General features: G+C 39.2%; 1 protein-coding gene across 3 annotated transcripts in view; it reads right to left on the reverse strand.

Moving 5' to 3' along the window:
• ASIC1 (acid sensing ion channel subunit 1) overlaps positions 1–16246 on the reverse strand; it is a gene marked incomplete at its 5' end in the record, with an annotated part of 428906 nt that overhangs the window by 155665 nt on the left and 256995 nt on the right. The window contains one exon of one of the 3 annotated variants that reach the window (XM_082248464.1): positions 4644–5231. The exons of the other annotated variants lie outside the window; for them this stretch is intronic. Within the exon in view, the coding sequence (XP_082104590.1) occupies positions 4644–5231 (588 nt within the window). Of the gene's footprint in view, positions 1–4643; positions 5232–16246 lie in introns of those variants that run through there. 3 annotated transcript variants of the gene reach the window in all.

The following is a 16246-nucleotide window of genomic DNA, read 5'->3' on the forward strand; positions in this document are numbered from 1 at the left end:
TTCTGAAAATAGGATTACAATTATAGATGAACTCATATACATGCATTTTAACTTGTTCAACTGTTTGCCTGGACTCCTGCTTTAAACTACTCTCAAATTATACAAAAAATGTAATAAAACATTCAAGGGATAGGAAAATATTGCAATGAAATGGAATCATAATTAAATCAAACACATAATAATATATCAAATAATGAGTCTGCTTTTAATATAATGATTTCATACTAAAAAGTACAATTCTCCATCAGGTAACGTTAATCCCCCACGATGTATTGCACATTTGGAATTGTCGTCTAGGAGCACTATTAGTTTAATAACATCTCCTCCGCATGACAGCTTCTATGTTGGAAAAAAAAATCCCCATTTATAACACAACAGTTAATTAGATTACTTCCATCCTGTCTATGTGGTGGTGAAGCGACATACTTTGTAGCATTCTCTTATGAAGGCACAACATCTGAGAAAACCTGAACTATTCCTCCATAAATATACCAGAGGATAAATAAATGTTTAATGGAAATAAATCCTCAGATGAATACTTTCATCTTACATGCTCTTGCAATGTTGGTCCCATGGTGTTGAAGTTTTGTTAAGCAGGGGTACAATCCAATACTGAATAATTATTAACAAAAGTCTGAAAATGTTACAAATAGCATTAGGAATTCAATAAATCCCAAGAAATATTTGAATGGCAGGATGGAGTTTGGGTAATTTATCAGAAGATCAAGTTCATTTCCAAAACAGGAACTGCAAAGACTTTTACAGGGATAAGGATTTCAGTAAAAGTTTAGGCAAATAAAAGTATATGTGCTCTTCTTGGCTATCCATCACATTCCAGTTATTGGTTTAATTTTTTTAAGTTATTTTTTAATAGAAGACATATGCTGACTGGTTGTTGTATTAAACTGTCAGCTTTATTGGAAATAAGAGAAAAATATTAACTAGGACAATTACTGGACAGCGGGACGATTCACAGTTTCTTGGTGGCACCTGCTAAATCTGTTAAATTCAAACTCGTGTCAGAGTTGTACACCTCAGTTGCCTTTAGGACAAGTTGACTTTAAATCCCAACTGAACCTTCTATTTAAATCAGCTAAATACATTTCAGGTGCAACACAACAGAAGGTGCCACAATCCTAATGCAGGCCATATGCAGGTCGAATTTCGAACAAATTTTCTTACGAAAATCTGAAATTTCAAGCATTTTGTGATCTGATGGTGCCACCATTGATTTCGAGATTTGACCAACCAAGCCTTCCATTTCCACCTAATGTGGCTACAAAAAAGAATTTTTGTGGCCGGGAATCTTCTTTACTTGTGCTCATGCGCCTTTAATTTTCAATTATATTTCTCACACGATTCTCCCATCATTGATTGGAAACTTGTTTGTTTTTAAAAAAATTTCCAACATGCCCGACCACTCAAATTCGATAGCCACAAGAATATTGGGCGTTGCTGCAGCCCACTAATGGTGCGAAATCTAAACGACAATTCTTAGATACGATTTTTGAAGAAAAATTCTTTCAGAATTTGACCCATGTATTGCTGGGTTTACAGTTTGTTTTCCTTGGAATGCAGCCACAGCCTGGGTAGAAAGGCTTGTGCTCTGCCAGGGTGTTGCTTTTTGTGAAGGAGAAGTTGTCTCTCTGCAGAGGTCAGGCACACCCCTACTGCAACAAAAATGGAAATTGAAGTGCCACACTACTGGCACAGGTCCAGATACAACTTTATTACAATAAAAGAGTAGACAATGAATTTTGGGCTCCAAAAACAACCCTTTCATTAGGGCTTGATTGAACACAATGTAAATGGATTAGAAGTGAGTTGGACCTTTAATGTTATTTCTTCCAGTGTGATTACAAGCATAGGCCTCATCAGCAGCTGGTTTGGGAGAGAATTCTTCATGTAAGTTCTATGAAGGGATGTGAATTGCCAACAGAAATTATCTTAAAGGATATGTCATGGCAATAAAAACAAAACACATGCAGTAAATACTTGCACACTTTCTCACGTTTTATCAATTTAAAGACCATGCAAGTACAGAAAAATACTTATTGATCTTCCAGAAATGAGCTCTTAAGCCCTATTGTGGACCGACAACACACAGGATGGGATATATTAACCACTCAACCTAAGGAAGATTTATCCCCCTTCCTGACATTTTTTGCGATACGGCACTGCGTTACTTGGTGATCAGCCACTTATAGCGGGACTGCGATATTGCGGCGGACAAATCAGACACCTAACAGACATTTTTGACACTTTTTTGGGAACCAGTGACACTAATACAGTGATCAGTGCTAAAAATATGCACTGTCACTGTACTAAAGACACTGGCTGGTAAGGGGTTAACATTAGGGGTGATCAAAGGATTAAATGTGTGCCTAGCCTGTGTTTCAGTGTAGTAGTGGAGGTGCTTTTACTAGTGGAAGGCATGGATCGATGTTCCTGCTTTACAGGAAAGCAGGAGCCATGCCTTCTGTACTGACAGAACGTCAATCTGTAATTGCATAGACAGATCACCATTCTGCCTGTGTACAGAACGATCAGCGGGTGCTTAGCGGTCATCGGGTCGTTGGAGCGCTAGCAGGTCCATCGTTGGCTCCTGTCTGCTATGGTTGCCTAGGCAACACCCCCCCTTTAGCGGCTTTGTTCCCGAATTGTCGAATGGACCCAGCAGCCTTTCACTGGTTTTCACAACACTGGAGCCACCTGGTATCGTATTTTTTTGACTTGTGTCCATTATCTTGTTTGCACAATAAATTGTTACCCTGGATATTGCTTTTGGCAATAACTGTTCACCACCAAGATTATACAAACCCGTGTAGCGCTGTCTCTCCTGGTTGCCTGCTGGATGGTCATTTTGTACTGTTTTCTGACGGCAGCACCGGTTTTGTTTGGGACATCACACAGTGCATTGTTGCAGTTGTCAGTGCTTGGGGCATTTTGGTTGTAGTCAGCAAACCCAGCGCTTTCTGCTTTAGGTCTGCACTCCATCTCGGCACTGCAGGTCCCATGCTGAAATGTTTTTATGTGATGTCACCATGAGTTTGACTGTTTCTTCTAGATTCTTTGAGCAGCCCCCGGGAGGAGAGCTCCTGGTGCACATGCAGTGCAGTCCACATTGTCCCAAAGCCTACTGGGATGTGTGATTTCAGTATCCCAGGAGACTTCAGGTAGGGGGCCTGTGACATCATTCTTGCCAAGGCGAGAAAGTAGGAAGTGTGGCACAGAGTCTTGCAAAAAAAAAAAAGGCATTTAACTCCCGCAAAAAATGATTTAGTTTGCAACTGTGTAACAGGGGAAGCCGAAAACAATAGTAATTTATAGGAGAGGGTATAAGTCCACTTTAAGTTAACTGTAATACAAAGTCTGCATATCTAAAACAAATTTTCTATTAGCACAAACAAAACATTGCTGGTTGAGGAATGTATATTCAGACTATCAATCTACATATTAACTTGGTCACCATTTCTTTGTTTTATGGCTCCCCTGTATTTATATTTCTTTATTTTCTATCCTTACTACATTAAGTACCTCCTCACCAATTTTTCATTTAGCTGCTCTCTTTGACACAACCCATGGGAGGTCTTCTTTTCTGTGACTTCTCCTATCCATCCACTTGGGGAGCTCAGCTCAGCTTAGGAACCACCAAGAGTCCAACCCTGGCAATTGCCAGCTGCTTCATTTGCAACTTGGCACCATCACTTCCTCACGGCACATGCAACTATCTCTTTTGCAGCTGACTCAATCCCCCCCCTCATTCTGCAAGAATACATATATATAGTTTAACCCTCTTACATATAGTTTTTAGCTTAACCCTCCTATGAAACAATTCCACTTTTTCCCTTTTCACTTTTGGAGAAAACTGCTTAAAAAAACAGTGTAGGTCAGTAATCCACAGAGACCAAATCAGATTTCAATTTCTGACATCAATACATTTTAAAAATAGAATTTATGACTTGCTGGTGCTACTTTTTACACCAGGTATTAAATAAATAATATATACCAAAGGGTACAAAATGTTATAACATAGGCTAAGTGGCTAACCTATATATGCTTGTACTAAACATATGCCAAATTAGATGTTAAAACTTGAACACTTTAATAGAACAAAATGTTCAAATTATACTAACATCTACAGTGTAGCTGACAACCATCAACTTTATTATTTTATTAGCTTTTTAGATACATTCCGTCTAGGATAGGGCTGATTGCTATCATTTATTGGCAGAAATTCATCTGTGTAGCATACTTCTTCTCCTAACTATAGGAAACCTGTTTCAAATATCTTAAACTTTAAGAACCACCTATACTTTTCACATAGATATTTGCACAAATTGTCCATAGACCATTTTTTTCCAAGCAAACTTATATTTTAGGTTAATATGCCCTGACACACAAACATTGGGGTTTATTTTCTAAAGCTAGAGAGTGCAAAATCAGTCATACTTCTGCAGAGAAACCAATCAGCTTCCATGTTTTATTTCCAAAGCTTAATTAAACATACTGAGGCTAGAAACTGATTGGTTTCTCTGCAGAAGTGTGACTGATTTTGCACTCTATAGCTTTAGTAAATAAACCCCATAGTGACTGTGTTTTTCATTCCAACCTTAAAATGAAGGAACTTTGTATTTTCTTACCGGGATAAAGTCCTCAATATCGCATTCTCTTCCTTGAAATTGGCAGCCCAACATCATATCATTAAGTTGGTGGGAAGAACGGTCAATGATATCATACATATCAAATGGACCTGACCTGTACTCCATGGATGGGTCAGTAACAAAGCCCCCATTGCCATCCCCTGGGCTGCCTACTAAAGGAGCTAGGTAGAGTAACTCCGAACTGGAGAGCTGAGCAATTCGAAAGCGGTTGCAGTTACAGAAAGTAATTGCTGGGAAGATCATATTGTCGGAATTCATCTCATCAATTAAAGTGTTATGTGGATATAACCTATAGTAAGCCACACGTTCCCAAACTTGATTCAAGAAGAGACAGAGAGAAAACAGGAAAGTGCAGACCCAAACAGTGCGCCGGACTCCCCACGGTTCTTCGGTGACAATGTGATTTAGTCCATGAAGCGTACAGCTGCTGGCAAAGGCAGCAGGATCTAATAATGCACGATCCTCCTCAACTAAGTTTATTTGCTCTGGTTCAACTTCACTGGCTCCCTTTTCTCTAGGCTCTTTATCTGTGGACACAGAAATTGTGCAAAATATCTGTATAGGCATTCTTCAGCTTAAAGTCTATGTGAAATCTTTTTTTGTTTTCCTGGTTTGAGAATAAAAGTCCCACCACAGTTAGCAGTCTGGAAAACAGATAAAAATGATAACCACTCGCTACCCCAGGTTCCCTCCGTTGACATTAGTCTAAAAATACATCCGGTTTCTTTACTCACACAGCAGACATCTCTTCGATGTATGGAGGGTTTTTTTTAGTTCTCTTGTTGCCTGAAAGCTGATCTTCTTTACTTCTTGCCCCTCTAGATGTTGACTTTCTATTCCATTAGAAACTAACAAACCTTAGATGCCATAGAGAATAGAGGATCTCTGTTCCTGTGTGGTAAGATGGTAGATATACAACTAACTCTGTCTGATTGTAGTTGAGCATTGTCTCTGCAAAAGGCAGCAAGCTGATCCAAGAGAGCTGTTATTAATAATATATGAAGATCCCAGCAGCCAGAGAGGTACAAAGTAGGATTGAAATTGACAAGGGCAAAAGAGTTTTGTTTGACGAGAACATTTATGTTGAGTATCCCGGCACAAATGCCAATGCATTTCTTGGGTAAAATAATTCTTATGTATTGTTGGAGAACAATCATCCATCAAGCAATAACGATTCCACCCTTCTTTTACCAGGCAGCGCTTAATGTAAGTTGTGAAGGTCCTATGGGTCATTTTACACAAGCCCAGGGGACAGATCAAATCACAACTTTATTGCTGCATTAGGAAGACTGAATCTCTAGCATCTCAACAGCAGAGATGCACAAACTGCAAACTTTACATAATTATCACAGATAAAAGGAAAGTATAAAACGAGCCGCTATCAGGACACCAAGGGGGCTGCAAAGTTTAGCTTTTTCTGTCCATAATGAACCCATTAAGGGACATTTCTCAAAGTAAAGAAAAAAAGATGTCAACATGGCAATAATTCTGAACCTATATACAAAATACTGTACTTGAATGTGGTTAACAAATCTGCTGTGTTTTTTTCCCCCCAATTGTCCAAATAGGGAGATTTTCCGTTATTTCATGTCCCAGAAATACAGTATCTCACAAAAGTGAGTACACCCCTCACATTTTTGTAAATATTTTATTATATCTTTTCATGTGACAACACTGAAAAAATGACACTTTGCTACAATGTAAAGTAGTGAGTGTACAGCTTATATAACAGTGTAAATTTGCTGTCCCCTCAAAATTACTCAACACACAGCCATTAATGTCTAAACTGCTGGCAACAAAAGTGAGTACACCCCTCAGTTAAAATGTCCAAATTGGGCCCAAAGTGTCAATAGTTTGTGTGGCCACCCTTATTTTCCAGCACTGCCGTAACCCTCTTGGGCATGGAGTTCACCAGAGCTTCACAGGTTGCCACTGGAGTCCTCTTCCACTCCTCCATGACAACATCATGGAGCTGGCAGATTTTAGAGACCTTGCGCTCCTCCACCTTCCAATTGAGGATGCCCCACAGATGCTCAATAGGGTTTAGGTATGGAGACATGCTTGGCCAGTCCATCGCCTTTACCCTCAGATTCTTTAGCAAGGCAGCGGTCGTCTTGGAGGTGTATTTGGGGTCGTTATCCTGCTGGAATACTGCCCTGCGGCTCAGTCTCCAAAGGGAGGGGATCATGCTCTGCTTCATTATGTCACAGTACTTGTGGGCATTCATGGTTCCCTCAATGAACTACATTGGTTACAGCCATGAGAGCGTGAGAACGAAAACACTAAATTTAACACACCTGCTCCCCATTCACGCCTGAGACATTGTAACTAACAAGTCACATGACACAGGGGAGGGAAAATGGCTAATTGGGCCCAATTTGGACATTTTCACTTAGGGGTGTACTCACTTTTGTTGCCAGCGGTTTAGACATTAATGGCTGTGTGTTGAGTTATTTTGAGGGGACAGCAAATATACACTGTTATGCAAGCTGTACACTCACTACTTTACATTATAGCAAAGTGTAATTTCTTCAGTGTTGTCACATGAAAAATATAATAAAATATTTACAAAAATGTGAGGGGTGTACGCACTTTTGTGAGATACTGTATTAGAACTTGAGATTTCAAAGTAGGGGAAAAACACAATTACCTAGAAAGTGACGACCTTTATATTTTCCTTCACTTTCAGTGTCGGTGACAATGGTCACCAGGGCAAATAGGGAGGGTAAATTTGCCCAGTAGGGGTTTCAGATTCTAACCCTTTAAGTTTGTACATGGCCAAGATAATAAACCAAATGGTTTATCTGTATTTATATTGTACTGATATAAATACTCATGTAAAGTTTTATTTAACTGCATACTTTAATTATATTTTTGTGACATTGAAAGGTATCAATTGCTACAGAATTTTCACTGATATTATACCAATTTCCCTTTATGCTAGAATCAGTGACTTATTTGATCTGCAAATATTGTCTGTGCAAATGGAGCCAACTTATTAAATAGAGCTATACAATTTTTTTAAGCTTCCAATTTTTACACCTGTAGATGTTGCCAAAATTAGTTCATTTTTCAGGGACAATTAGCTGTTGCAACTTTCAGGCTTATAGGAGATACGTGGTAGAGATATATACTCCAATAGGTGTATATCCCTCGTGCCTATGGAGGTCCTATCTGGGGATGAGTGAATTAAATAAATAAAATATGTGAAGGGTGGGGGTAGCAGTTGCTATATGATAAAAATAGTGAGTGAGAAATTAAAACCCCAAAATAGGAGATACAACCATATACATCCAGAAAATACATGGACACTGAAAAAAACAATACTACAAAATTTTTTTTTTTTTTTTAAGCGATTTGTAGCATTATAGTATACATTTTTATTATTTTATTATAGAGTTAAAGATATAATTTCTGAAAATATGATTTTATTTTTTTAATCAGCAAAAAAAAATTAAAAACTGCATCTGTACATGTCATATTTATGATTCCCAGTTAAACGTTATAACTATAGACTTATTTTTACATGTTTATTTTATTTATCCTAATAACTCTGAGCGCCGGTTCACATTACCGCGACGCTACTTGCAGGGGCAACCTCCGAGATCGCGGTGCGAGCAGCGCGCCGCGACCTAGGAGCGGCCGCCACGGACATCATAACATTGAAGTCTATGGCGGTCGCCTCCAGGTCGCCCCAAAGAAGCTCTGGACCCTTCTTCTAGGTCGGAGCGACTTGTGTCGCTCCTATTAGAACGGGTCCACAGCTTCCCTATGGGAGGCGACCTGCGGCGACCTGTGAGGCGACCAGGTTGCCTCACAGGTCGCCCTAGTGTGAACTGGCACTTATAGAAAAGGTCTGTTGTTTACAGATCACAATGCGTGCAGATTTCTTACACATATAAATTATGCCAAGGAATGATTCCTCCCTCTTGCATCTTTCTCTGTATGGCTGTATACAGAGTTTTAATTACACAGAGAAAGTGTGAAAGGAAACAGGTTCTGCTGTGCACTCTCTTTACAAAACCCAGAACTCTGTGACAGCAATATCATGGGTTAACCCAGTATTAGATGTTTATTAGAAAATGTTATATAAATAATGAGAAATAAAAATGCATTGGAAAAAAAAATAGATACGTAAAAAGTAAGCAATTCGATTTGATAAAAAAAGTAAACAAATTGTAAACCTAAAGATGCATTGCATACAGAACAATATATTGGTTACCTTGCTGTTGATCAGCCCATTCCAGCAACAAATACTGGTAATGTGTCCAGTTAGCAACAATGAACAAATGTGAACAAATCTGCACATGTACTGACTATTTTAAACTTCCACTCTTTTGCTTCCCCCCCCCCCCACATTTGGCACCTTTCAGGGGGAAGGGGGAACGGGTACCTGTTTTTGACAGATACCCTTCCCCACTTCCGGGATACGGCACCGCCCCTTGGAAGTTTGGCCCCCTCCTCCTTCCCCCGCCGCCGAGCCGATAGGAAATGCGCAGCATGCTTCGCGCATGCGCAGTAGGGACCCGCCCGTGAAGCCGCAAGGTTCCCTTACCGACAATGGCGGCGGCAGCACCAGACAGCCGATGGAAACATCGGCTGAGGTGCCGACATCGCTTGACTCCAGGACAGCTAAGTGTCCTAATATTAAAAGTCAGCAGCTACAGTATGTGCAGCTGCTAACTTTTAATTTTTGGAGGGGGTGAAGGGGAAGGCGGAACTCCGCTTTATAGCTGAACTTTACCCATAACAACTTGATAAAAAATAATGTTCTTTATGAAAGTACATACACTCAACAATATTAATTATGCTACCAAATTAGGGTGTGCTGTAAATTTCCTCCAGTATTGCTCCTGTTTCTTCTTGCTGGAGGCTGCCACTTTGTTGAAGCCCAGAGCCCCTTGATCAGCAGTAAATCATAAAGTGGAACTAAACACATCGATTTAACAGTTTAAAAAAACAGTTACATTTCTGTCAAACCTTCAAATGGCTGGTGTCATAACTGATCACTGTGGTAGTTTTAGATCAAACAGAAGCAGCTGCCTTGGCTTTAAAGGATAGGAGAGTTTAATTCAACTTCATGGCTGTCAGCAGATTGGCCTCTAAGTTCAGCAGTTCCTAAAAATAGAGAGCAACTGAGCATGTGCAGAGCAGGGTGAGACAGTGTATTACTGGATTTTAACCACTTAAAGAGGTGTTCCAGCTGAGAAAAAAAAAATTAAAAGTCAGCAGCTGCAAATACTGTAGCTGCTGACTTTTAATATACATATATAGACACTTACCTGTCCAGGGAGCCCGCAATGTTGGCACCCCAGCCGATTTTTGGATCGGCTGCCAGGTTCTGCCACCACCATTTGTTGTAAGGGAAACCAGCAGTGAAGCCTTTTGGCTTTACAGCCGCTTCCCTATTGCACATGCGTGAAGCGTGCTGTGCTTTCTAATTGGCTCGGCGGGGGGGCTGAACTTCGGAGGAATGGGTCCATGGCACCTTCTCTATGGCTCCATGGAAGTGGGGTGGGTACCCGTCAAAAACATCCCATGAAAGGAGCCAAATGTGGCACCGGAGGGGAGGGGGGAATTACATCAGTGGAAGTTCCACTTTTGGGTGGAACTCCGCTTTAAGGACCAACCCTTTTTCTGACATTTGTTGCTTGCAAGTTAAAATCAGTATTTTTTGTTGGAAAAGGACTTAGAACCCCAAAACATTATATTTATTTTTTAGCAAAGACTCTGGTGAATAAAATGGAGGTCAGTGCAATATTTTATGTCACACGGTATTTGCACAGCGGTCTTTCAAACGCAATTGTTTTGGAAAAAATACACTTCACTGAATTTAAAAAAAACTAAACAGTAAAGTTAGCCCAATTTTTTTGTATATTGCAAAAGATGACGTAAAACCGAGTAAATAGATACCTAACATGTTACGGTTTAAAATTGCGCACACTTCTGGCATGGCGACAAACTACGGTACTTGAAAATCTCCGTAGGCAATGCTTTAAAAATGTTTAATGGTTACCAGTTTAGAATTTCGAATAGTTGAAACATTCTGTAACCCTCAGGGGTTTTTAAAAGCCTAATGCCACCTGAAAACCCCCACAAAAACTACCATAATATTGCCTTTCCAATTGCCTCCAATCAATTTAGCTGAAATGGCAACATTTTGCCTAAATCTCCAAATTTTCTTTGAAAATTGGGGAAAATTAAAACTAAAAACTAAATTTCACTTTTCCCTATTGTTCTAAGCAATGATGACTTTCATATAGTTTCCATTGCACCTTTCAAGAAAGCTTTCAGACATGAGAATTTCTTATATGTCAAAATATCATAATTTTTATATACACTGCACCTAAAAAATATATGTATATGTATATTGCTCAAATAGGTATGGTGCTATTTAGTGAAGTGAAAATAATAGCCCTGGGGGTGGACACAGGGGACCCAGATCAGACCAACCCCAAGAAAAACTAGGAGCACATGGGGTGCTCTAGAATCAGGACAAGTGTATGTGAGCAATACACATATATACTGGATATTTCGAGTGGCAGCGTATATAAAAATGATGTTTTGTCATATATAAAAATCTAAACGGAATTTATCTATTTGATGTAACTAGTGTCACGCCGCTTATCTACATGGTCCTGATGACAATTATATGTGTACCAATTTTGCGATAAAAGCAGTCATGCTTTATGTTGTATGAGGGTTGTGAGACTTTTTAGTGGATATTTTCTCCATAAGTGCTTATTAACAGCTTTTTATATATTATGTGTTTTTTAAACATGTGTAATAAAGTAAAAAATTATATTTTAAAAACAAATATGTTTTTTTCGTACCGTACAATAGTCCTTGTCGGTTTCTTCTTTTTTTGCATTGATTGTTGGATATGGCAAATTAAAGCCTAATCTTTACTAGTGCTCATGCATTGCTACTTTTAGAATGGCCAATGAAGTTCGCACAATCAGACATTTTGTTTGACCATGGTTTTCATTACTAATGTAGCAGTAGAGCTTGGTGAGAAATATTGTTAAAAACTTGACTTTTCGGGGATATAAGCAGCATTTGCGTTGGGATTATAAGTTAAGTACAGTAGTGCTTGGAGAGAAAATATTATCATTAATTAATAGATTAAGGATTCAGGTAAGTTAGAATAATTGTTAGTAATTGATTTGGGTTTAGAGTGACTTATTTTTTTTGGGAAGGTATGAATGTCTCCATTAGGGATGATCGAACTTTTCAAAATTTCGGTTCGACCAGAACACCTGAACTTTCAGAAAGTTCGGCCCGGATTTCAGAACCCCATTGAAATCAATGGGACCCGAACTTCTGGATTTTAAAAAACAACACCATTTTGAAGCCCTAAAACCCAATAAATGCCCCTAAAAAGTGCATAGGGTTCTGGGTCATGCCCCAGGGACTATTAATCACACAAAAAAAAGTTCTTAAAAATTGTCATTTTTGATAGAGAGACAATTATTGAAAAAATTATTGAAAAAAAAAAAATGAGATTTCTTTGGATTTAGTGTCTGGGGGGTCTAAAATGTGTACCTGTGAAGTTTCAGCTCTGTAGCATGTCCAGAACCAGAAAAAAAGGTCGTCTGTATTAGAATTAATATAGAACAGGGATATGGCTCCGCTATTTTCACACCTTGCCGGTTTTGTAGCAAGCGTTTTTTTGGGCATTTTTTGGGGGTTATTGGAGGCAGGCACAACATCTGTACTTCTGTGTAGGGGTATATATACACACACACTTATATGTATATATACACATACACATATATAGGTGTGAAAGTAGCAGAACACTATACTTGCGCTAATGAAATAATTAACAGGCTTATGGCTCCGCTCCTTTCACACCTATATGTGTGTATGTGTATAATACATATAAGTGTGTGTGTATATATACCCCTATACAGAAGTTCAGATGTTTTGCCTGCCTCCAAAGACCCCAAAAAAATGCTTTGTACTGCTTTTCACTGCACTGCACAGACAATACAGTATGCTAAATCCCATGGGTCTGTATGAATAGGTCCTAAGCGGGCAATCTTATCAGCTCATTCTCTTTTAGACTAATCATAGATGGCCGGATGTCTTCCTAAGAACACCAAGTCTGGAAATATTGACCCATTAACTAAAGTACTGGAAGCTAACATTTTTTTGTTAGCCTTGCCCAATAGGTTGGAGGAGTGCACAGGAAGTCAACACCTTCGTTCTCTTTTCTAATTCAGAAAATGCAAGACTCAGCTGGGTCACACAGAGATTCTTCCAATCCACCGAATACTCTCATTTCAGTTTTGGATAAAGGCCAAAGGGTTGAATCATGCATCAGCTTATTATATTGATCAGGAACTCTAGCGATGAGATCTCTGTATCTAAGATCCTGGATCTGTGGGTGGACTGATCCTTTATGATGAATACAGTTCAGGCAAGCTTACAATTCCATAGATTGAATGTTTAATAGATCACTATATACAGCCTCTGTACAGGTTTAACTACATTCCATCAGGAGATTGCTGTTAGACAGTAAATGTCCTGCAATGCTTCTAATACAATGTGCTTGTGAACCTTGATTAATTGGTATTTTTTAGACAGGGAGATAAGCCATTAGGTGATGTGAAACTCCAGCTAAATGTTTGAATTTGATATGTGCAATTCCCGTTCTCATTTATTCTCCAGGGAGCAGTGGAAGTACAAGAAATGCCACCCCTGCATAAAAAAACCTACATTATTCATTTTATTAACCTGTGAGTGGGGGGCAGGGTCATCAAGATGTGAAGGAAATACATACATGCCATTAGCCGTTTTTCGACGGGTATGAAAATGCTCAATATTGCTAGTGACTTAAAATGTTTCTGTTTGAAATGTTGGATTTTAATAATTTATATTTTTTTCATCCTAAGTACTCTTTTTGTTTGACAAAGTAGCAATTTATTTACCAACACAAGGATCTAAATGCAGCTTTCCACTTTAAAAAACGGTTGACATTTTCATAATACACAGTGTTCAACCCCATACGTTCCTTATGTTTGATTATTTTTTAATTATCTCTGGCTGAGATTAAATTAACCAGTCCTCAGCTCTCTAGAGGCATAAGGCAGATCTTGAGCTCTGCAGGGAAGGGGTTAATGGAGTGAATCCCCAGGCAGAGATTGCTGAGTAAAATTAAATGCACCTACCCCTCCCCTCCCTTTTAGTTACAGGCTATAAAATAGCCTTAGTCAGCACTGGAAAAAAAAAAAAAGAGACACGGATCATATACACATAAATATATCCCAAAGGATACCAACAATTCCTATATGCTGAGTAGAGATAAGTCAATTTCTAAAAATCTGCTCCACCAACAATTTGCCCCCATGATATAACTTAAGGTGTGAATGTCCACCAAGGTTCAGAAATTTTCCCATTATGGGTTTATAGAATTCATTATTTTTTTAACTCCTCTGGCAAAACAGAACATGATCCCTGTGGGATTCCTACACATATAGGTTCCGTTTCACTTGACCAAGCTTCTAGTAAAACATCTTAAAATTAATATAATATAAAAAACATTTTGCTAGGGGCATTGGTTTAAATTCAGTTTTTGTCAACCAGTTTTACCAACAACAATATCCTGGACCAGGCAAGAAGGCTGTCCGTGAATTTGAAAAATGAAGTACTCTTCTTGTTTTCTTTCAGGTGTGCCAGTATCAGTGATCGACCGACATCGGATTTTCGTTGCCGATACCGATATTTTGGCCATTGAATATCGGTATTGGCCGATATTGGTCGATATTTTTGTACATTTAAATTTTTATATTTTTTTATTTTTTCACTTGGCAGGTACTGTTGTGGAGGGATCTGGGGGTCTAAAAGACCCCAAACCCCTCTTCTGCACTCAAAAACATTCAAAACAGCCAAGTTTGGCTGTTTTGAATGGTGTCCTTTTTTTTAATCTGGCGCCGAATATGACATCAGTTCCGGTTTTTACATGGAGACCGAATGCGGCTTTGATCGGGTCTTCTCTTCGGCGGCCGTGCAGGTAGGATGCCCGGGTCTCCCGGTGGGACAAGAGACCCGGGCGAGTCGGCGGGAGGGGGAGACCTCCCCTCCCGCTACTTGTAATGACAGCTGAGCGGCTTCTCAGCCGCATCGGTTGTCATTACAAGACAGCCGACCATTGGATATGGACGCTGGTACCGGGGTGATACCTCTAGCTGCAGGCATCATTCCGGTACAGCACTTTCCCGAAATATCGGCAATATCGGTAATCTCAGGGGCCAATTCTGATATATCGGGAAAAGTGCAGATCGCCCTCGATATATCGGCTTTGCCGATAATCGGTCGATCCCTAGCCAGTACCACAGTACACCAGTACTACCAATTAAACACAATAACCTACTGGATTAGGCAGGCAGACAAATGAAGAAGAAAACAAAATTATTTTGGGTGATTTTTAATGTGGTTCAGCAACACCACAGAATATCAATGGCTTCAGCACCATTAGACTCTTAGAAGAAATAAGGAAGCTAATGAAGATTATTGATAAGGTAAAAATAGGAACGCATTAAGCAGAGGTAAGCAGTCATGATTGAAGTGAGGTCACAAGGCAATTCTTAGCATTGATGGCAGTAGTTCATCAATCTAGTATCATGAATACAACGGAGTACAGGGTGAACTGCTGTACATGGTATGACACACAATCATGGATGTGATATAGCTGTGGAAATGATTCAGGAATATATACGAGAGTCCCCATTGATGGACTCCAAGTTGTACAGGAAAGATGCTCCAAAACCAAGAAACATTTTAGGACCTTTATAGCTGTGGGTTAGTGTCCATACATAAATTATAGAGGTGACATTGGAAAAGAGATGCAGATAGATTTGAACCTTTAAACCAGGGAACTTCAAACTACTGCCCTCCAGTTGTTGCAGAACTACACTTCCCATGAGGCATTGTAAAACTCTCACATTCATCATACATCATCATTTTATTAATGAAAATTATTGAATTTAAAATCTACAATGAGAATGCATATGTTTCAATGCGACATTTGACATGTACAAATCATGATAAGCACAAAAAGACAAAAAGAAAATAACATAAAAAATCCTACTACATGTTAGGATATACACTGATGGATGTTGGCGATGCTCGACATGTTGCGCTTTATATATAAAGCTTCATCAGGAGCTAAACATGACTCTGTACAAAAGAGAGGACAGGAAGTTACATTCAAAAACGGTTTTATATTTCCAAGTTTTTCAACTAGAAAGGGAAGTGTGATAAATCTAAAAAACGCATTATTGAATAAACATATGCATCAAACAATGACACACCATTGCATAATTAATTAAACATTCACTAAACATTTCTCATTAACCTGGGCTGTCCAGGGCAAGCACAAATCCAGGGATAGGAACACCAGGAATGGAATCACATGTGGGGAGACCCCCCTGTAGGGGGAAGGTGTATACAAATAATCTATATATCAAATGTTGTTAAATTTAGTTCAAAGGGAATGCCTACCTGCATAGAATTTGTAGTAGCATGGGCCGGATTAGAGGGCCCACCACATTGAGTTTAACGAGGAAGGTGATCAAGGC

The sequence above is a fragment of the Pelophylax lessonae genome (genome assembly GCF_965119305.1).
Source record: "Pelophylax lessonae genome assembly, chromosome: 2".
Classification (NCBI taxonomy): Eukaryota; Metazoa; Chordata; class Amphibia; order Anura; family Ranidae; genus Pelophylax; species Pelophylax lessonae.